The sequence below is a fragment of the Colias croceus genome, chromosome 27, assembly GCF_905220415.1.
Source record: "Colias croceus chromosome 27, ilColCroc2.1".
Classification (NCBI taxonomy): Eukaryota; Metazoa; Arthropoda; class Insecta; order Lepidoptera; family Pieridae; genus Colias; species Colias croceus.
This window is the reverse complement of record NC_059563.1, coordinates 2,638,017-2,661,030: the sequence shown is the minus strand read 5'-3', so window position 1 is coordinate 2,661,030 and position 23,014 is coordinate 2,638,017. Positions and strand designations below refer to the sequence as shown.

The 23,014-nt window shown below is 32.1% G+C and overlaps 3 protein-coding genes across 3 annotated transcripts; all 3 read left to right on the top strand.

The window, feature by feature from the left end:
- Positions 1 to 2,847: 2,847 nt before the first annotated feature.
- LOC123703669 lies at positions 2,848 to 12,930 on the top strand. The gene is made up of 24 exons (XM_045651746.1): positions 2,848 to 2,871; positions 2,922 to 2,951; positions 3,202 to 3,231; positions 3,601 to 3,633; positions 3,896 to 3,925; positions 4,048 to 4,086; positions 4,186 to 4,209; positions 7,325 to 7,378; positions 7,682 to 7,702; positions 8,301 to 8,321; positions 8,890 to 8,904; positions 9,034 to 9,081; positions 9,346 to 9,363; positions 9,453 to 9,470; positions 9,621 to 9,641; positions 9,918 to 9,947; positions 10,086 to 10,103; positions 10,443 to 10,481; positions 10,674 to 10,709; positions 11,280 to 11,303; positions 11,449 to 11,472; positions 12,093 to 12,131; positions 12,301 to 12,321; positions 12,736 to 12,930. Exons 1-24 carry the CDS (start codon positions 2,848 to 2,850, stop codon positions 12,817 to 12,819), a joined length of 741 nt encoding a protein of 246 aa, XP_045507702.1. The 3' UTR covers positions 12,820 to 12,930.
- A 276-nt stretch (positions 12,931 to 13,206) lies between these two features.
- LOC123703668 lies at positions 13,207 to 14,352 on the top strand. The gene has a single exon (XM_045651745.1). It carries the CDS (start codon positions 13,207 to 13,209, stop codon positions 14,350 to 14,352), a length of 1,146 nt encoding a protein of 381 aa, XP_045507701.1.
- A 1,253-nt stretch (positions 14,353 to 15,605) lies between these two features.
- LOC123703667 (BUD13 homolog) lies at positions 15,606 to 21,117 on the top strand. The gene is made up of 6 exons (XM_045651744.1): positions 15,606 to 15,815; positions 16,392 to 16,575; positions 17,256 to 18,585; positions 18,892 to 18,985; positions 19,809 to 19,993; positions 20,673 to 21,117. The coding sequence occupies exons 1-6, from the start codon at positions 15,718 to 15,720 to the stop codon at positions 20,843 to 20,845; spliced, it is 2,064 nt and encodes a 687-aa protein (XP_045507700.1). The 5' UTR covers positions 15,606 to 15,717; the 3' UTR covers positions 20,846 to 21,117.
- Positions 21,118 to 23,014: the final 1,897 nt, after the last annotated feature.

Below are 23,014 nucleotides of genomic sequence, written 5' to 3'. Positions count from 1 at the left end.
TCATTGGCGTCATGTTGTCTGGGAGATAGTATAGAGTAATTGATGTGTAGAGTGTAGTATTTTTTGACTTATATGTAAAATCAATAGATGTTTAGTGGTATAAATAAATGGTTGGTTATCAGATATTATAAGTTTTATTCTCAGTAATTATACAAATAAAAAGGTATTCAGAAAAATGGGAAAACGTAATTAATTTGTTCAATCTGTTCGCCTTCTTTCATGTTTTTTATAGTGAAATGAAAAAGATATGTTTCGAATTAACATTGACTAAAAATATTTGTAGGTACTTACTTCAATAGATTTATATACAGAAATAAGCGAACCATGTTATTTTATTATTTTAACCTCTTCGTAAAGCAGATAGTGAGATAATTAATGTCAAAAGTACCTTTTTTACCTAGGCATAAAGTTGATCTCTAAATCTTTATGTAAAATCTCAAAAATATATAAATAGAACCATCCACAACGATTTTCCGCAAATGCATTCTTCATTCACCTCTCAATTACGATCTCTATTCGCGGTTATCCTATACGACCGTTGCCTAGCAACCGTTGCTAAGCGACCAGCGATCGTTCCCGGCTACATCCTTTTCTCTATATTTACAATACGTATGAATAATTAACGCTACCATGACTAAATTAGACTTACTGTATTAAAATATATTTTTCCCGGTCTTCCAGCTAAATGAATGAACTTGATGGGTTCAGTGGTTAATAATTTTGTTTTTCGACACAAGGGACGTAGATTCGATCAATAAAAGTGATGTAATGTACCTACGTTCGCAATTTTTTGATGATAATACCTATAGCTGTGAGCGCGGCTTTGTCTGCTCTCAAAAGGCTCTTCCCTATTTATGTAATATAAATTGATGCTGGGTTCCTTTTTGTATGTATAATATATTAATATATTGTATCATATTGTATTATGTAAAGAAATATTTTACATAAAACGAAATCAAATCATATTCCTGAGGTGAGCTTATTCAAACAAACAACATAACAAACATAAGATCTTTATATTTAGTTAATAAAATCATATCTCAGCTGTAGATAACCTTTATTAATATCTACCATACTCTACCATGAAATAAAATGAAATCTATATAAATAAATAATTAATAAACTTTCGCATAGAATAAATCAAAAATACTTAATTATGGAACAAAGCCGAATGTAAAACCTTAACTTGCTTATCTCTATCAACAAGAGAAATTAAAATTCTGACTAAATTTAATTGAATCTTGTATGAAATTTCACGCGATTAAGTCCATTATATTAGTAATTAGTGATTTTCTATGGTGTTTCGTATAAATAGGGTTTTTTTGAATTAATCCTCATTATTTAGTTATTAAAATGAAGAGGCTGTTGATTTTCGGGCTTTGTGTGGCATTAGCTTTAGCGGCACCTATGGTAAGTATATTTTAGTACTAACTAAGTAGTAAGTTTTTATTATAATAAACTAGCGGTCCGCCCCGGCTTCGCCTGTGGTACATATTCACGTTTTCTCTACATAAGAACCATCCTCGTACTTCAAGAAATGTAATAAAAAAAGAATTAACGAAATCGGTTAAGCCGTTCTCAAGTTATGCGCTTACCAACACATTTTGGGATTCATTTTTATATTAAACTAGCGGTCCGCCCCGGCTTCGCCCGTGGTACATATTTACATTTTCTCTACATAAGAATCATCCTCGAACTTCAAGGAATATTATAAAAAAATAATTAACGAAATCGGTTCAGTTGTTCTCGAGTTATGCGCTTACCAACACATTTTGGGATTCATTTTTATATTATAAGAAGATATGTTTATCTAGTCTGAAGTACTCAAAAATAAAAAGAATGTCATGCTTGCCTATTTTAGTGACTTTATCTCATAAGTTTAAAAAAAACTTAAACTATTTAGTACAAATTAACAAAATAATAATGTAGTAAACCGGCTAAAATTACTGCTATAAACCATTGATAAAAACACATTTTTTGCAAGCATGTTTGTTACTTTACAAAAAAAAATTATGAACAGATCGCGATGAAATTCGGCACAGATATTATAAAATAATCTGAAATAAGAAGCAAAGCTGAGGGTTGAAGCTAGTGAATTTTACTTCAGTAATTTTGAAGGTTATTGAACCCAGCAACATTTTTATTTAACGCTGTAGGCAGAAGATAATAATCTAAATTCTAAATGGAAGAGCCGGTTTTAATGTGTTTTTCTTGTTTTTGTTGTTTTAAGCCAAATAATAGATAACAAAAATAAAAGTAATTGTTTTCTAATGTTAAATAAGCACATAAAATACCTAATGAAAACAAGACAACATCATATTAATGTAAAACTTGTGTTTATATATTTTTACTTACTTATAATTTATTATTAACTAGCTTACCGTCCGCGGCTTCGCCCGCTTTTTTAAAACCTAATAAATTATATACTAAAACCTTCCTCTTGAATCACTCTATCTATTTAAAAAAAACGCACCAAAATCCGTTGCGTAGTTTTAAAGATTTAAGCATACAAAGATACATAGAGACATAGGGACAGAGAAAGCGACTTTGATTTATACTATGTAGTGAAGTTCAGTTGTTAGGTACCTAAGTATTAAATAAATCTCGACATTTTGTTGCCACTTTGTAATTTTTATCAAAGTACCTTTTTTATTTTTAATAGCCAGATGACGATGACGAAGATGATCAACAACAGGTAGGTATTTTATAAAATAATACATCCTATGTAAGAAAAACGCATGTATGTTTGTTATTCTTTCACGCAAAAACTACTGAACCCATTTTGATGATACTTGGCAATGATGTAGCTTTACTGAATTAGTATGGTTTTTCTTATAGTTGAAATAAATGGGCTTGTCAAAATTATACTTTGTAAGTTAAATTATAAATACTTACTAATACGTGTTATATTTTTACAATAGCAAAGTAGGAGGAGGTATCTTCATCAACAGGTAATTTTTCCTAAAAAATACAATAATTATTCAATTATATTGATGAGTTCTACACCAGATAACTTTAAAATATTGTATAAAGTAATTATCTCCATATAATATTAGTAATATTTTGCGCAATTTGTTTTTTAATAAATCATCTGCTAAATATATAAAGACCTGAATAAAAAAGACGCACAAAATGAGGACGAGGTAATATAAATAAAAAACTTATTTAAAACAACAAATATGTAATTTATTTCTTTTACAGCTTGATGATGACGATGATGACGATAGACAGGTTTGATAATTATTTTGAATTCTCAGAATATAGTTATTTTGCACACTAGCAACTTGTAGTATTGTGTTGTAGTAGTAAATTTATAGCTTTCCACCCGCGGCTTCGCCCACGTTTCAAAGAAAAACCCGCATAGTTCCCGTTCCTGTGGGATTTCCGGGATAAAACCTATCCTATGTGTTAATCCAAATTACCCTTTATATGTTTGCAAAATTTCATTGTAATCGGTTTAGTAGTATTTGCGTGAAAGAGTAACAAACATACATACACATACATCCATCCACACAAACTTTAGCATTTATATGTTTTGTGTATAATTTCTGTTAAGTTTATGACCTAACGTATTTTTTATTTTACTTATTCGTGTTGCAGCACTCTCAACACAGGAGACATCAACATCAACAGGTATTAAGTTAAAATATCATTATTTACATTTACACAAACATTACATAGATATTATTATATAAATCAATTTTAATGGTTAATTTCAAAAACCACCGAGCGACTTCGAAAATGATTTATCATTTACAAGACAATTTTAAGTTTTATTGTTTTGTTCTTTTTGTTTTGTAACAGTTGAAATTCGAATATATTAATGTTTATTTTTGATAATGTTTTTTAATTGCCATAAAACAACTCAGATGATAAATTAATTATTATTTTTCAGTTGGACGACGATGATGATGAGGACAGACAGGTTTGATTATTAATCTTTCACAATAACATAAAATAGTAGTTAATTGTAATTAAAAAATATATTGTGCATTTACTCATATAATATATATTTATACAAATTTATTCATTTATTTTTATTTATAGCTCGAAAGTAGACGAAGATTGCAAAGCCTTAGCTTAAAGGTAATTTATTTATTGCAGTAGATATGTCTTAATTATTAAAACTACACAAACTGTTATTATTTTTTATTTTTTTTTATCATTAAAACACGTATTTTTCAGCTCATCGATGATCGTGATGATGATGTAAGTATCATTTTCACTCAAAATATTTATAATTTTTTACAATAAAAATATGTATTAATTATGTTCTTTATAAGTTACAATCACACAATAATAAACACTTCATTGCACACACAAAACAAAACACAATCAAACAAAAATACAAACAAAGTAGAGCGGTACAAAAAGGCGGCCTTATCGCTAAGAAGCGATATCTTCCAGGCAACCTTAGGATATAGGAAAAGTTACCATTAACAACTACAAAAAGTAACATGAAAATGGGCTGTGGCCCCAGGTAGCGCCTGGGGGCACCCCAATAATAATAATTGGATTTGGATGAATGTCTCTCGTAAAGTTATTGAATAAAAATTTTGATACATTACAAATATACCTATTCTCTTTTTCATCTTTCGGAAGACTTGAACTATAATAAAATAAATAAAATTGATTTATTTCAGGAGTATTTCACATACATTCAACTTCAAATAAAAATCAATAAATCAAAATAAAATAAAGTAATAAATAAAAATAAAAAATAATAATAATAATAATCGAGGCGTAGGGATGTGACGACCCCATCGCCCGCGGTTGGCATATCTACAATAGATATCCCAGCCGTGCAGTCAGTCACCCCGCAGGGCACCCTGTGGCGAGGTGTCGGGGAGTAGCGACCCCGCGGGAACCGAGCGCTCCCGGGGGAGGTCCCTGTCCTCACCTCTGGGCTGTCCCGGTGGCAGTTCAGAGTGAACAATGACGAGGTTCAGGATCCCCCACCTCTGGCTTGCCTTTGTTGGCCGTCCAGAGTGGAGCCGCTAGAGCTATATGCTCGGGGGTGGAAGTGTCTAATGGCGTAATAGCGGGGAAACCCGCTCCGGGCCCGAGGGCTCGCGATGGTGAAACCGGTGCCGCACCTCTCTACACCCCTAGCCGCTCAGCTGATGTTGCCCCCTTGTTGCCACTATCGGTAACCTTTTTGGGAGCCCATCGACCGAACTGGCGAGTCACCGTCTGCCATAATTTTCAATTTCTAATATTGAAAAGGCAGACGTCCATAGTCCCCATAGACCCAATATACCAGTCCATCTAACACCCCCTTCCATAACCCAGTTTTATTCATTTCCATTTTTCTGCAATAGTCCTACATTGGCCGCGGACTGCCCAGGGCTGTATCTCTATAGTGCAGTCATGGGCAGGCTGCGGCTGGTGTCCCACAACACATTAAAATTCTCTAAAGGGCCTCTGCGTGTTGGACCTGTGTCCCCACGTAAGCCTTCCAAAGGACCGGGTATCTTCCTTCTGGTAGTGCCCGTGTATTATGGAGAGAGACATAATAATAATCGAGAAAAGTTTGTGAAAATGTGTGGTTTCCGTAGTTCTATACCGTTGCTATAATATCTATTATGAATGCGAAAGAATATGTTATGTATGTTAGTCTTTCTTTGACGTCGTAACGGAGCGATTTTGCTACATATTTTTTGTGTCTGGAGATAGTTGGCCGTAGATAAGCAAAAAGGATCCAACCCACAACATGACCGAAAATGAGTTAAATATACCAAACTGCTCGTCTAGGTCTATATTTTCGATTAGCAAAAACAATCCAAGTAAAATATGAATATTTTGACGTTAAATTGACACTGGGTACCAACCCACATGTATGGAGAAGCCATATTTTAGTTTCGTAAAAACAATCCATTCTTCTTGGATCATATTGTAAAACGCTCAGTCTAAGAAACTAACACAAAACTAAAATGTTTAAAAAAATCCAAAAGCATGTGGATCCTTTTAGATATTTAATTTTTATGATATTATGATGCAATAGATAAATCACTAAAAAGATTCAGAAAGCATGGATCTCTTTTGTTAAACTGAATTTTGTAGAAATGAATACTGGTTTAATAACAAAAACGATTCAGAACATTTGGACAGACTGAATATTATGTATTTAAAGCTTGAGGCGTTAGGCATGCATTAAGTTCACACTCCAAGTATCTTGATCGGGTCACACATCTTTGCCTTTTTTATACCGATTTTTCTAAAATAGAAGCACTTCGAAAATACCTGAAAAAATTTACGAAGCTGACGAACATGTCGAAGTAACAAAAAAAAAATTACTCGCACAACTATCGATCACGCGCTCAAGTGATCTTTATTACCTTCATTCAAGAATTGCCTATAGAAGACTGTAAGGTTTGTTGGGGATATAAATTATTAAGACTGAAATCGATTGTATGCGCACCTCCATCGACTAAACAGCTTAGTCATGTTGAATTCAAGAGGAGAATACAGCTCGACAGATCAGTTTAGTCGATGCAAAAGTTGTATGTATGGGCGGGCTCGAAAGGTAAATCTTCGGAGGTATCTGATAATGATTTTCAATGACTATGGCCAAATGTTAAAGAAAAGCCCAATTAGACGATTTGGAGTCAATCTTTGACTATTTATCTAAATACTGCCTGGATTTCTATAAATCAATCCAAGGGGGCAATCCAAGACTTCATGACGATGTAGATATGGCGATGAACCGGACTTTGCACACGAAGAAGAATAGTAAATCGGATAGAATTAATATGTTTTATATAAATAATGAAAAAAAAAAATTGAAAGTTAGTTGTTTTATTTACGAAATTAAAAAAAAAAATAGGATCTTAGTAGCAATTAGCTACTTTGAATCGTTTTTGCGAAATGAAAATTCACTTATCATAATTGAAAATAGGTTTTATCAAAAAGGATCCTAACACACATTTAGCTGAATATTTCAAGAAATAAAACTAAATTCAATAAAATTTGTTTGTAAGAATAAAATATACATTGACACACACACTTTTCCTTATGAAGCAATTAACACAAGCAAGTCTTTATATGAACAAACACAGGTTAAACTTCAAACTTCAATAACTCAAAAGTAACATTTTGTGGGTTGGATCCTTTTTGGTTATCTACGGCCAGTTAGAAAGCTTATAGGCTACTTTTTAATGTTTTGCTAATGTGTTGTAACAGTGCTATGATATGAGATGTTTGATGTGAATTTTTTTGCCTATGCGAGCGTAGTCTATAATAATAATAAATCTATGAATATTATGATTGTCTATGGTCCAGGGTTACCTATATGATTATTTATAAGTCTTTTTAATGATTACAGAGGCGGGAAGCACGTCTGAGGGATAGAAATGAAGAAGACAACGAATCTCTGAGGGTACCTATTAATATTATAAATGCGAAAGTTTGTGAGGATATGTGTGTGTTTGTTACTCTTTCACATTACAATGAAATTTAGCACTCATAAATTGGATTAACACATAGGATAGGTTTCATCCCGGAAATCCCACGGCAACGGGAACTATGCTGGTTTTTCTTTGAAAACTCGGGCGAAGCCGAGGGCGGAAAGCTAGTATTTTATATTTTAAGGTTATTTCTAATTCAACAAATATTTTTTTCTAGTGTTTATATTATGTTATGTTAATTGTTTGGGGATATTAAATAGTACTTTTCTTTCCAGGGTCCAGTACCGGTGCATCCTGTAAATATTAAATTAATATTAGATTTTGCTTAGAATAATAATAGAATTAGGTACAGATAAATTATGCCTGAACTTACTTTTCGATAAAACTTTAAATTAAAATAATGTATCTGTAATACAAATGAACACATTTCTTTACATTTAAGAATAAATAATAAATTGTTAATACTTCTCAATTTACTTGCGATGACCAACTAAATAATGTGATTTTTTCGTTTTTCGAAAATTTTTTCCTAATTTTCAATAACGAAACAAAATACCTAAATAATTAATTTAGTAATTTCTTACCATTTATATCCATACTAATATTATAAATGCGAAAGTAACTCTGTCTGTCTGTCCGTTACTCAATCACGCCTTAACTAACCAATTTGCATGAAATTTGGTATAGAGATATTTTGATACCCGAGAAAGGACATAGGCTACTTTTTACCCCGGGAAATAGGATAGGTTTTAACCCGGGAATCCCACGGGAACGGGAACTATGCGGGTTTTTCTTTGACTGCGCGGGCGAAGCCGCGGGTGGAAAGCTAGTAGGTATTAGTATATGTACATTACATAATTGTTTGGAGGAATTAAATAGTACTTTTCTTTCCAGGCTCCAGTACCGGTGCATCCTGTAAATATTAAATTAATATTAGATTTTGCTTAGAATAATACTAGAATTAGGTACAGATAAATTATACCTGAATGGAACAATATTAGCAACTAGCGGTCCGCCCCGGCTTCGCCCGTGGTACATATTTACGTTTTCTCTACATAAGAACCATCCTCGTACTTCAAGGAATATAATAAAAAAAGAATTATCGAAATTGGTTCCGCCGTTCTCGTGTTATGCGCTTACCAACACATTTTACGATTCATTTTTATATTATAGATTACTGAGAAGTAATTACTTCTCGATAAAACTTCAGAATAAATAATATTGTATATAGAAATGAACATATTTCTTTACAATTAAGAATAAATTATAAATTGAATAATAATATAATTATTTTGCCTACTTAATTGCGACAGCGTTGCGACGACCAACTATTTTTAGGAATTTTTTTCCTTTTTTCTTTCAATTTTTCAACAACTTTAAAAGATGCGAACATAATAAGTAAATACTTACGGAAATTTTAACTATATTTTTATCTAAATATACATTGTTAACTACATCAAATTAATAATAAATATTCCACCAGCATCCAAATGACGGTGTAAGTAAAATTTTAGTAATTTTTATTTTATTTGTAAACTGAAATTAATTGCTTTTAAAATCACAACTATAAAAATATAATGTTCTAATTCAAAATATAGGTAACTAAGAGTTTAAATCTTATTTTCAGAGCTCAAACCTAGATTTACTTGCAAGAGAATTAGATCAAATTGCCTCGGTAAGTTTCAAGTTTCTGTATTCAATTTTCTTCAAGACATCAAAAAACCAATTGTAACACAAATTACGATTATTTGCACTCATTAAATAAGAGAATATTTAAAAATAAGATATTTGTGTAAATTTCTTTCATGGAATAAATAAAAGAGTGCTTTTTACCTTATTTTGCATAATTAATTTTATCTTAGAACACTTAACAACTTGGATGAATTGATTAACGAGTTCAGAAAAATACTAAGATCATATTTTTGTCTTTTTATTTCAGAAATATAAAGGTCGTGGTGTAAGTACTTATTAATTATAGATTAATTAAATGTTATTTTTAAAACTTAATAGAATAAATAAGTTACCGAATAAATTCATTTTTCACAGGTTTTGAAAGTGTCTTACGTGAGTAATAAATTCTCGAGGAAAGAAACGAAAACAGATAGTTTTTTAACTAGCATATCGGTTCTAGGATGTTGGAATATTATTTAGTTACCTTTTTAAGCCTTATTTGTGAATTTTAGTTCTTATTTATATTATTTTTTTTTGTTCCAGAGGCCAGCTGTAATAAGTCATGTAAATACTTACGGACATTTTAACTATGTATATTTTTAAATTGTTCGCTAATTAAATATATAATATCTATTTGTTTCACTTTATACGTAAATTACTAATTAAATAAATTAGATTTAAAAATATGCGCGATAACAATAATATTTTAAAGTAGGATTATTATTAATTATTATTTTTTTTGAACTCATTTCTATGGTGTAGTGATTTACATTTTACACTCAGGGCCAAATAAATATTACAATTTTGTGACGTTTAATAAATCTAGATACTTTCTTATAGGTTCCCGGATCAAAAGTACATAATTTAGGCGTAAGTTTTTTTTTATATACCTATGTTTATCCTGATCTAATATTTGAACACAACATTAAAATAAGCAAAGAAAATAGTTAAAAATAACTACAATACGAAAGCCATTTTGATATATTTTTTTTAAATTATGTATTGCAGAGTTTGAATTTCCAATATGTAAGTACAGTTAATAAGGCACCATAATATAACTGGTACATAATTTATTAAGAACTAGCTTCCGCCCGCGGCTCCACCCGCGTGGTGTTTTGATAAAAGGTAGCCTATGTTCTTTCTCAGGGTCTAAAGATTGTCTGTGCCAAATTTCATCAAAATCGGTTGAGAGGTTTAAGCAGGAAAGCGTAACAGACAGACAGACAGAGTTACTTTCGCATTTATAATATTATATTAAGTATTAAGTAGGGATTGAAGAGTAAATATTATCTATGTAACTGTAGCATAAATTATAAAAAGTTTGTTTCTCTATAAATTTAATAAATAATGTTTTGATTTTTACAGTATCCTCCACATGAAGCTATTCCTGTTAGACCGGACGCGGTATTCAAAAGAGTTTTTTTATTTTATTTATCTATAAAAATTGAGCAGATTTTTTATTAATTTTCACGATTTATGGAACATAAATGTTTATAGGTCTTAGTGAGCTTTTCCTGAGATAATATTATTATAGCTTACGTGTACCTACACTATTTATTGTAATAACCTAATTATATTATTTTTATTTGTTTTTAGCCTAGACCTGTTAGTATCAATTCCGTGCCTAGAGCGGTACGTACTTTTTAATTTTATTTGTTGTTATGTTTGCAACGAAATATGAGATACTTAATACTAATACGTGGTTCACCTTCTTATAAATTTGCAAAAAGTAATTCATAGCTTATACAAAATTACGATGATTACGCCTTAATAGATAAATTAAATACAGACCTTACTCAACATATTTTAAAATTTAAAATATGTTGAGTAAGGTCTGTCATTTAATGCTGTTTAGTATTTAGATACAAGTGTCAAGTAGGTACTTATGTTATTGTAATACAAAGTGTATCAAAACCATAATCAAAACTATGTGTCGGTAGTATCCAATCTATGCTTCTATACCTACTAACATTAAATAGAGAGTTTGTTTGTTTGTTTGAACCCGCTAATCTCAGGAACTACTGGTCCGATTTGATATTATATTCTTTCGGTGTTAGATAGATAGCTCATTAATTATCGAGGAAGGCTATAGGCTATATTACAATATTTTCTCGCTAAGACCAACAGGAGCAGAGCACCGAGCAATGCGGGTGAAACCGCGAAGCACAGCTAGTTTTTAATAAAATTTTATTTATATTTCAGGAGCCAATCCCTGTTCAGAGACCTGTAAGTGAAAAAATATTAGGGCATTAGCTCACATTTCAATAAACAAGTTTTTATTTACCTTTGCCTTTCTTATGTTGATACAAAATAATTTAAACTACAAATTATTGTCTTTACTTTTTAAAGTAACCTTAAAAATATTTTCCAGTTTGCTGTGTCTCTTCATAAACTGGTAAATATAATTAATGTTATTATCTTTATATTTAATACAATATAATAAGTACCTACTTAGGGAAAGGCATAGGGATAATAATCTAAGAAATTAAAATAAACTAAATAAAACTACAGGGCGAGCAAGTTCGTATCGTTATCGAGAGCAATAATATTCAATTAATATACTTGGGGATTTGAAAAGCGCCCCTAACGTCTGTAAACGGAACTATATTTTGTTTACATACATAATATAATAAAAGTTCCAAACATTTTTTCGTCCATGAAGAATAGATAGAATTTATGAAAAAATCTTGAATATTTAAAATTGATATCAAAGAGGTATGAAACCTTTGCGAGCGAAGAACTCTAGCTATAAAGTTGAACAACTCAATTTGAAAGAGTTTACAAGCACATATCTGTCAACTGTGTTACAAGGTTCCTTTTATAAATCAGAATTATAAAAACACATTTTAAATTAAACACTTTGTAATAAATCTATTTTTTTTTTAATAATTTTCAGCGTTACTTTACCTACACAATTGCTACACTAATTACAAATTATTGTTACCATTTTTTTAAATCGCGTTATTCTGTAAAAAAGCATTTATATTTCACTTACCTAGTTAATTTTTTTTACAGCCCGGTTCAGTGAAACCTAGCCAATTAGTATCGAAACACGTAAGTCAAGAATATTAACAGTGGAGAGGAATATACTGCAATTAAAGTTATTTTCACAGCATTTTGACCAAAAATTATAAAATAAAACATTGAATAATAAATTATTCAATTTTCTATTATTTTCTACATAATCTCGAACGCTTTTTATTCATATTTATTTTTGTTTTAGAATAATGGATATGTCTTATTGGTGAGTAAGTACCGACTTGAACAAATTATTATTCGTTGTTTGTATGCTTGTTTGTATGCTGCTAACCAAAACTGTAAGTAAGTAATTTTTATGTGCTAATTTATGCTCAATGTAAATCCAAGGCTAGCTACTAGTTATTATTCTGTGACCAAGGTAAGTAATAATAGATAATACACAAATAAATGTCGAACCTATCTCATAAACTCATACGTCACTAACAATGTCATCAGAAAAAAGATTCTAAAAATATAATGAAGAAAAAAATGTGCTCCATGTTAATTAACAAACAATAATTATTACAAGTCTATTATACTATAATATATTATATTTTATATTTTTTATACGTGCATAACACTTAATAATAGGCCAAAGTGACGTGGCAAAAATAATAACTGATTCATGTATATTTTACAGAGGGAACGCGATCTGGACAGCGATCGGACTGATCTCCGGGACCGTGATGATGACGATGACGATGATGAATATGACAGAAACTGAATACCCTTCTAATTTAATGGATATTGTATGGACAATCGAAACGCCTCTTAGTTAATGTTAATAAATCGCAATTTACCTTGTGCATATGCCAATAAAATTTACTGCAGTAAATATGACGTGTTTAATTTTTATGAATAAATTACCTTGCATTGTAACCACATCCATAACAAAATATGAGTTATTTGACACAATCTAAAATCTTTAACACAGTTTTAAATTGTTTTAAAAATTTACTACTTTGTTTCTTCATTTCTAACTTTAAATATGAGTCTATATATATATATGAGTCTAGTGCAATGCGCGTTCAAAAGCGGACGCATTGCACTGTGCAGAATATGCATAAAAAATAATTAATATTTTTTATTGTCGAAGTTATCGCTCGCAACAATGAGCGCTACGCTTGTGCCTAATGAAGTCCTGGCATTCCTGCAGTATCAGCTGGATGTCATGGATGAAGTTAGCATAGAGCAAATTTGCACCAGCAATTTTACTGAAGAAGAGATACGTGACGCCAAATCACTTCTCTTTTCGGCATTGAATATGGCCGACCGGATGCCGTCTCGCAGGAGGGACGAGAAGGGAGAGAGGAGTCTACGGGACATCATCAAGGTGTTCAAGGAGACCGATCCGGACGACGTGCCGACTTTCGTGGCGAAGGATTTGCGTAAGCTGCCTCCCGTCACATTCGACCACGTCGACGTCACCCGCCTTCTTAAGGACATCACTTCATTAAGGACTGCCCTAAAGGAGATGGAGTTTAAATTTGGAGCTTCCCAATCCACCATCAATGATCTACGTAATGAGGTCGTCGCCCTGCGCGATTCAATTTCATTATGTAGGTCAACGGAGGTTTCAAATGTGAACACGCGTCGTGGAGCGCAACGTGAGACTTTTGAGTCAGCGAATTTGACGACACCGCCGGCCGTCGACCGCGTCACGCCGCGCCCCGCCCGACCCGCGCCTCCCCCGGAGAGCCCGCCTCGTGTAGCCAACCTGACACCGGCTGGCTACGCGGCCGCTGCCGCCAAGCCTCCCGTAAAGCGGCAAGAAATCACCCGAGATGGAGATCCCGTTAAGCACAGGGACTCCCCGCGCCGTGCGGCACCCTTGTCGAGCGTGAATAGTCATCCACTCGATGAGGAGGGCTTTACAAAGGTAGAGAAAAGGAAGAAGAAAAAGAAGCCCTCCTCCAACAAGTGCGGTACTGCCCCGACCGGTAATAACAACCTGCTGCGGCCCGCCATACCGACGACGCAGCTGTACGTGTCCCGCCTGCACCACTCCACCCAAGCTTCTGATGTAGTGGAGTATGTGCGGGTTAAGACCAAGTTTATCGTGAGGGTCCAGCGCCTGGAGCCGCGCAATAATTTGAATTTTAATTCATTTGTTGTGCGTGTACCGAGCGAGCAGCTGTCGACCTTCATGAGCGAGGAGTTCTGGCCCCGTGGTGTCATGTTCCGGCGGTTTCGCGGGCGGCTTCGCAACACCCAGCCGAAGCCCATTCAGCGCAATATGACTCTGCCAGTGCCGTGAATTGTGTATAGTGTAGTGCTTAATAGTTTTAGTTATAGGTCTACCAGAATCTGATGGCATATTTATATTTAAGAAATAAAAGATTTTCATGTGGCAACTTATTTGACAACTATCAAATTGGTTGTCAAATTATTTGTCTTTTTTGCAGTTGATAAATAATTTTTAGGATTTTGTCTAAAAAATCTTAGAAAATGTCGAAAAAGCCGCTGTGATCACAAGCACGAGGTGCTGTTTATAATGTGTATAGAAAAATATTTGATGAAGAAGGGTCAAACACATCACAATTTTCAATTTAGAAGATTTTATTGGTAAATTGGACTTACCCGCTTTGATACTTTCAATTAAAAAATATTATATGTAGGTAACTATAATATTGTTTGTTGATTGGAATATAATTTTATGAAAACTTATTACAGGAGTTTCCAATACGGCTATTCGTCAAGTCCAAGCTGTCCAAGTCAATTTTATAATGTGTGTATCTGTTATATACTTACGAAAATAAACATAGTTTTATTTTATTTTTATTTTATTTTATAAAAAATTATAAGCAGTCTAGTTTTCTATCGATATAACATCGATATTTTCACATGGCATATTGATAATGAACATACAGATATAGGTATGTGTAAATAATAATATGTTTTACCTGTATAAAAGTAATATGTATGTTATACATGTAAGTATGTACCTACATAAGATTAAGTGGATATCTCATTATTAAGTACAGTATTGTCCACTTATGTAATGTGACTAATGATATTGAGAACAAACTAAAAAATATGCAGTATCAAGATCGTTCAGTCCATTTTCCCTAGGGTTGCACACTCAAAATTTTGATTTCCCTAATTGCCATCAGATTCTGGTTTACCTATATAAAATATTATATTATGTATGTTAGTCTGTAAGGTATTTATTCTATGGGTCTGTACAATTTATTGTCTGTTACCTGAAATAAATGTTATAAATAAAAAAAATAAAAAAAAAATATTACAGTGGACGAAACTTGGTCGATGTATAAGTTCTGTATTGAATATTTGTGTAATAGTACCTAGTAGTCAAAACACAAGTTTTCAACGCGAACGAAGCCGCAGGAAAAAGCCAGTTCTATATAAAGTAGCAACCCAGATAAGGACATTGGACAATTTTGTATCCATTCATCCAAATTATTAAAAAAAATTGGACAATCATGACGTATTTGACAGCCATCCATTCGTGTCATATTGACAGTTGAAACATGACATGACTGATGACACTAAAATAACCAGAAAGCCAAGACTTAAAAACAGCTTGTTTTCGTATTGCTGATAATATTATTAAATTTAGTGGAATTGTACATTATTCATTTACCAAATAACGGTAATTAAAATGGCTGCAAAAATAGATCAGAAAGCATACCTGCAAAAATACCTTGGAGGTCCATCTGAAAAAAAGAAAAAGAAAAAGAAGGTTGTGAAAGGCAAGGGGTAAGTATCACTTTTAAATTTATGTTTATTGAATTAAAATATTATATTTATACTTTGCTTATGTGAATTATAGGCAAGTATATTTTAATAATATTACTACTAGTTCATTCTCTAGTCAAATTACACTATTTGTAAAACATGACTGTGTTCAGATTTCAGAATACTTATGATAAACCAACCATATCTACAATTAAAATGCATTCACAATCATAGCTTTTACTAATTTGATGTCTTGTGCTACTGTAGAAAGATTTTACATCCAATTTATTTTTCCATCATCTAATTTTCTTTATGCTTTCCATATTAAATCTTTTTAAGAATGAGAGACCTATATTAACAGAAGTTAAAACTGTATTAAGTCCTATTAGAAAGTGTTTATTGTTTTATTGTTAAATGTAAACTCTACTAAATCTATTTGAAACAAGAATAGTCTCCAATCTTTTTTCCTATTATTCATTTATTTTTACATGCATTTGCTCGCTGCAGGCAAACACTAGTCTTTTTTATTTTACTTTTATTTTTGTATTCATAAAATCTGTATGTATTTTATAATAATAAACTATCAATTAATTGCAGATTCAAGATAATAGATGATGATTTAGACCTATCTAAAATGCAAGCACTAGATGGTGATGAATTAGATATTCTAGATCAAGGTGAAGACGCTCCGCAGATTGCAGGAATCATTGACGAGAGACCTGAGGAGGTGAAAAAGGCTGAATTATTTAATTCTAGCTCTAAATGGAGAGTTATCAATCAGGTATGATAATGATTTTTATCTATATATATATAAAAATGAAACCCGTTTCTCTTGGTCACGCTATCACGCGTGAACAGGTGGACCGATTTCAATAAATCTTTGTTTATAATATTCCTAGAAGTACGAGGATGGTTCTCAAAACGTAAACATGTACCTACCACAGGCAATGCCGGGGCGGACCGTTAGTAATGTTATAAAATTTTGTTGTTTTCGATTTTAAGTTATAATGAGTTCACACTGGAGGCATGAAATAGATGCTCTAGAATCTAGATTTATTATAATTAAAGGTACAATACATGTTCAAGTTCATGTTCATGTAATATCTATATTTGCTAGTTGCACACAAATTTTCATCAGAGGACATTAGATTTTTCGAATATATGTGATACTAGGTTTCCGCCCGAGGCTTCGCCCGCGCACTCAAAGAAAAACCCGCAAAGTTCCCGTTCCAGTGGGATTTCCGGGATTGCGTCATTTTTCCGGGATAAAAAGTAGCCTATGTCCTTTCTCGAGTATAAAAATATCTCCATACCAAATTTCATGAAAATTGGTTTAGTAGTTTAGGCGTGATTTAGTAACAGACAGACAGACAGAGTTACTTTCTCATTTATAATATTAGTATGGATTATTATATTGTGTGACTTTAAATGATTATAAATTTATAGTTTTAATTATTTCAGGATGATGGTTTCAATTCGAAACTGCAAGTTGAAGAAATAAAAAGAGACAAAAAAGAGGTGGAAAAAGAAAATGAAGTTATTTTCGGTAAAATGTACAGCGATTCGGAAGATGAAAAGAAAAATGATTCAGATTTATCACCACCTCGAAAACGGTCTAATGAAGATAGACACGCCCCTGCCAAGAAACCTAGAAGTGCTAGCGATAGTGATTTTAGTCCACCTAGACGGAAAGATTCAAAAAATAATAAAGACAAAGATCTTTCGCCTCCAAGGAAAATTAATAAAGAAAAGAGCTCAAAAAGACGTAATAAAAGCGACAGTGATGAAAGTCCGCCAAGAAAAAATAGAGATAGAACACATAATGATGACTCAGATTTGTCACCGCCAAGGAAACAATCAAAATCTCACGGGTCAAGAAAACATCAACACGATACTGATGAAAGTCCGCCAAGAAAGAGTAAAGACAGAAGACACAATGAGTCAGATTTGTCACCTTCAAGAAAACAATCGAAAGGCCAAAGTTCTAGAAGGTATCAAAACGATAGCGACGAAAGTCCGCCAAGAAAGAATAAAGATAGAAGACAAAATGACTCAGATTTATCACCGCCGAGGAAACAATCAAAAGCTCAAAGCTCTAGAAAGTATCAAAATGATAGCTATACAAGTCCACCTCGACGAAAAGACGCTTCGAATTCACGTCAAGATACTAATGAAAGAACCAAAGAGAGAGTAAGAAAAAGTCGATGGGAACCAGTAGAGGAAAAACCAAAGCGAGACAGATCACAATCCGATTCCCCACAACGATCAAAAAAACATAAAAGTTCAAAGAGTAAAAGTAAATCGCATAAAAGATCATCAGATTCCGATTTATCACCGCCAAGGAAATCACAGAAGCAAAACGAACCATCAAGAAAGAGAGAATCTAGCGCGGATTCCGATTTATCGTTGCCAAGGAAACGAAAACCTTCCCCAGACAGAAAATCGGACAAAAGTAAAGACAATCGTAAGAGATGCAATTCAGATTCTGACACACCTGATCGAAATGTACGTAAAAATAAAGACAAATACAGAAAAGAGAATAGAAGAGATGACGATTCGGATTTATCTCCACCAAGAAGAGAAGATAAGAGAAATTATAAAAGGAGTAGTGACAGTCCACCGCCAAGTAATAAAAAGATGGCTAAAACGTTGGAAGGCAAATTGGCAGGGTTACAAGATGCAGTACAATTGAGACAAGAAAATGAAGCCTTTAGACGAAGGGAAGAGGAGGCTTATAGCAAAATGACGGATGACGTTTCTGGAAGGACTGCTAAAGTGGTTTCTAGAAAACGTAAGTTCATATTAGTTATGTTATATTAGTTTTCAATTACATTGCATGCATGTACTTCATATTATCACATGCAATACCTTATAATTTATAAACATACAATTATTCTGATGCAAAAGTTTATGTTGAAAAATGTCCAGGCTCTTCATTAAATATTTTTTGATTAAGTTTTATCAAAATCGGTTCAATGGTTAAAGCATGATAGCGTAACAGATGCACAACAATACTTTAGTTAATTTCGTGTTATTTATAATACTGATAGTAATAAAGTGTCTATTGTTAAATTATATATATGTATGATCCTTTTAGAAAAACGTGAGACATCAGAGGAAAGACAGAAACAGGTAGAAAAAGCTCAAAGACAAAAGGAAATAGATGAAAAGTATAAGAAATGGAGTAAGGGGTAAGTGAAATAGGATTTTGATTAAATTTTTTGTCGTAATGTGGAAAATACAGTATTACTTATATATTTTTATATAAAGATCTACTTAAGACAAAATTTAATGAAACTTAAATAAAAAGACGTGTGTCACTCGGGGACTGGGGCGGTAAAGCTATTGCATGCTATGCCTTCAAGCCACACCTCCGCCCGTCGGAGTGGGGAGCGTGAGGTTTTTTCGTTACGGAATTTCTCGATTCGCTCCCCGCGCTAAAGGCCCGCGATAGAAGCTATGCAATCTATACATATAATAAATCTGTAGAAGGGTCAATTCTGTACATTGAAAATATTGAAAAAATAAATAGCAGGGGGTGTTACTGGATCGATACCAAACCCAAATATGTGATTAAAAAAATTTTTGTCTGTCTGTCTGTCTGTCTGTCTGTCTGTATGTGAAGGCATCACGTGAAAACCAGCGGTTCGATTTCGATGAAACTTGGTATAATTATACCTTATTATCCTGGGCGTAAAATAGGATACTTTTTATCCTGGAAAAATACGTAGAAAAAAATTAATCTTAATTTTTCAGTTTTATCCATAGACGTTGTTCCGTAGAACCGCGAACACACGTTGCGTATTATTATAGGCCTAGCCGTATTCGGGAATTGGGTCCAATAGATATTTATAAGATGTTATTGACAGAGGTACTCAAAATGGAGAAATAACCATCCACGCGAAGACCGACATCCGCGCGGACGGAGTCGCGGGCGGAAGCTAGTAGTAGTAAATAAAATGTCAATACAATATAAGGATAAAGTACTTACTTAATTTAATTATTTATTTTCAGTCTCAAACAAATAGAAGCCCAAGAAGAAAGGATACAACACTTTATGCATGAAGCGGCTAAGCCACTAGCAAGATATAAAGATGATAGGGATTTAGAACATCAGTTGAAAGAGATAGAAAGAGATGGGGATCCCATGCTCAAGTATATAAGAGATAGGAAGAGAGAGAAAGGAGAATTGGGACCAGGTAATTAGTCCTAGAAATAGAAAAATATAAAGATTTGTCTTTGTAATCTATACATTTAATACACATACATAAAACGAGCTCAATCGATTCTTATTTTCAAAAAGAAAGTTAAAAACCATTATTTATCTCTGTCACAGGCTAGGTGTTAACTCTTGTCGATTTATTTATAACATATGCTTAAAAAATATGTATGTATGTAATATTATATATATGTATGTATGTATATATTTAAGTATGTATTCTTATAATTATATTATATAATATGTATATAGTTATATATTTTTCTTTTTTATTATTTGTGTATGTATATTATAATGTAAGCTGCATATATGTAGGTATAGTATATACATAATAAACTTATTATTCTGGCACTTTTATTTATTTTGCACCACCATGTTATTGACTCATTTATTTTCCTCGTCTTTTCTGGGTTGCCTGGTAGAGATCGCTGCCAGCGATAAGGCCGCCCACTGTACATTGTTATATTATATTTTTAAGTTTATAAAATGTATTCTATAAGGTGTACAATAAAGTATTTTTCATTCATTCATTTACAAATACATAAGGTTTTTAAGATAGGTCATGTTACAGATTTTTTTTTAATATTTACTTATTATATATTAGCGTATCCTTTATTTTATTTATTAAAATTTCTTAGCCATTTGTTTGATTTTTACAGAGAAACCATCATACAAAGGTCAATTTCCGCCAAATAGATTTAACATTAGACCAGGATATAGGTGGGATGGAGTTGATAGATCAAATGGTTATGAAAAGAAATTCTTCGACAATCAAAGTAAGAGAAAAGCTATGGAGGAAGAAGCTTATAAATGGAGTACAGAAGATTTATAAAAATGCAAGAAATTGTTTACATATTACTTGAAAGAAATAAGGGCTAATTTGTTCCAATATGTTTTCAACAAGATTTTGAGATTGAAAATGTAATAAATGCAATAAGAAACGAATTAAAAATCACATTATTTTTTAGAAGGTTTACTTTTTTGTGAAAGTCGATTTTACTGTGTAACAAGTGGTCCATATTTTCTTTTGAGTAATATAATAGGTCCTAAAAACATGTTTTATGAAATCATTGGATGTTTAGTGAATAAATATTTGATGTTGTGAACATGTAGTTTCAATCAATAAACCCCAACCTTTGAATATTTTTACGTAATTCATTTGATGTGTATAAGAAATATTGCATTTCTTTTCTATATTGTTATTCTGAAAATTATGTTCCTTGAAATATGATGTTAAATATCAAATGTTTGTTATTGTGAGTCATAAGTAATTTGGTTTGGTAGTTAAAATTGTTATTGGTGTAAAAAAGATTTAGTAGCAGAAACTGAGCTACTTACCTTTAAGAATCGGTCAGTATCAGTAAAAAGGTATTTAAAATTGAAATGAATCCATTATGAATAGGTAAATGACAGAAATCTATGAAAACTTTTCTTTATATTTTTTACTTACTGTAATTTTATTTTGTACAATATCGCGATTGATTTCAATATAGTATTTTTAAAGTTATAGTGTATCCACATTAAAGTGGGAAGTTTCGGACAATTTTCTTGTGACCACTAATTCCAATGTTTTAGGATTGTGAAACATACATATAAGAATCAATCTAAAAATGGGTGTAAATAAAATACATTTGAAATTACCAATTGTTTTATTAACTCGCATATACAGAGATTAAAGAAATACAAATACATACTAAAATACACAGACACCACACGTTTTTATATACGGAGTAAATACACAAGTGACGATTATTATGTATGGTATATGTATATTTTATTTATTACCTAATTTATTGCAAATTGAGTCCAAAGGCCACATTATTAAAAGCACTGGATTATTGCTCCTAAGCAAGGCTGTAGTTCGTTAGTCGTTTAAAATATTGTGTATACAGAAACAAAAATCTTGATTATCTGTGCCTTACGCTAAAAATGACATGTCGGAGACCTTACATTACTAAAATTTCATTTTCCTATATTATTCATAATGTATGTCTAGGTTGCAAAAATGGGATTTTTTTCAGATATTTGGTATAAAAAACGAAGATAACCTACGATATATTGGTTTTCTCACTGTTTCCCTTCACTTACCATTTGGGGCAATTTTATACTATACTTTTGTAAATATAATATATTATACATACATGAATATTTTGACACTATAAAAATACAATACACACTCGCAGAACCCACACTATTTGGTTCTAAATCACTCACCACTGAATTAAAGGCATTATTGTATATTATTATCCCATTTTAACAACCACTACTTAGTTATTTTTATTTTTGTCATATTTTGCTGCCAAAACGATATTTATTCAAATATAACCTGTAATTTTTCGCAAAGTTTAAATCTGGCCACAGAAATAATTAAAAATGGCTAAAAAATTCATGCCAATACAAAATTTGAAATTATTCCCTCCTAAGCAATACTGTATTGTTAATAACAACATTTTTAAGATAGAAAAGACCTTTAAAACAGTTCAGAATTATTTCAATATTTGATTCAATACTACACCATGGATATTTTAAAATTAAAAGTTTTTGTATACAGATATAGCACGCTTTTACACAAGTAATATTATCATTTAGGAGAATCATAAATTTATATAATACTAGCTGTTTCCCGCGGTTTCACCCGCATTGCTCCGCTCCTGTTGGTCTTAGCGTGATGATACATAGCCTATAATCTTCCTCGATAAATGGGCTATCTAACACCGAAAGAATTTTTCAAATCGGACAACTGGTCCGCGATTAGCGCGTTCAAACAAACATACAAACAAACTCTTCAGCTTTATAATACAGTGTAAACTCTATATAACGACACTCCATTTAACGTCAAACTCCGTATAACGTCAAGATTTCTCGACTTTGGTTGGTTTATATTGTTGTCTATACAATAATACACTCCATATAGCATCACGCTCACTCTCAATAACGACAACAATTAAGTAATAAACTCGACGTCATTCATACCGAACTTTCTAAGAAATTCGTTCTTTTG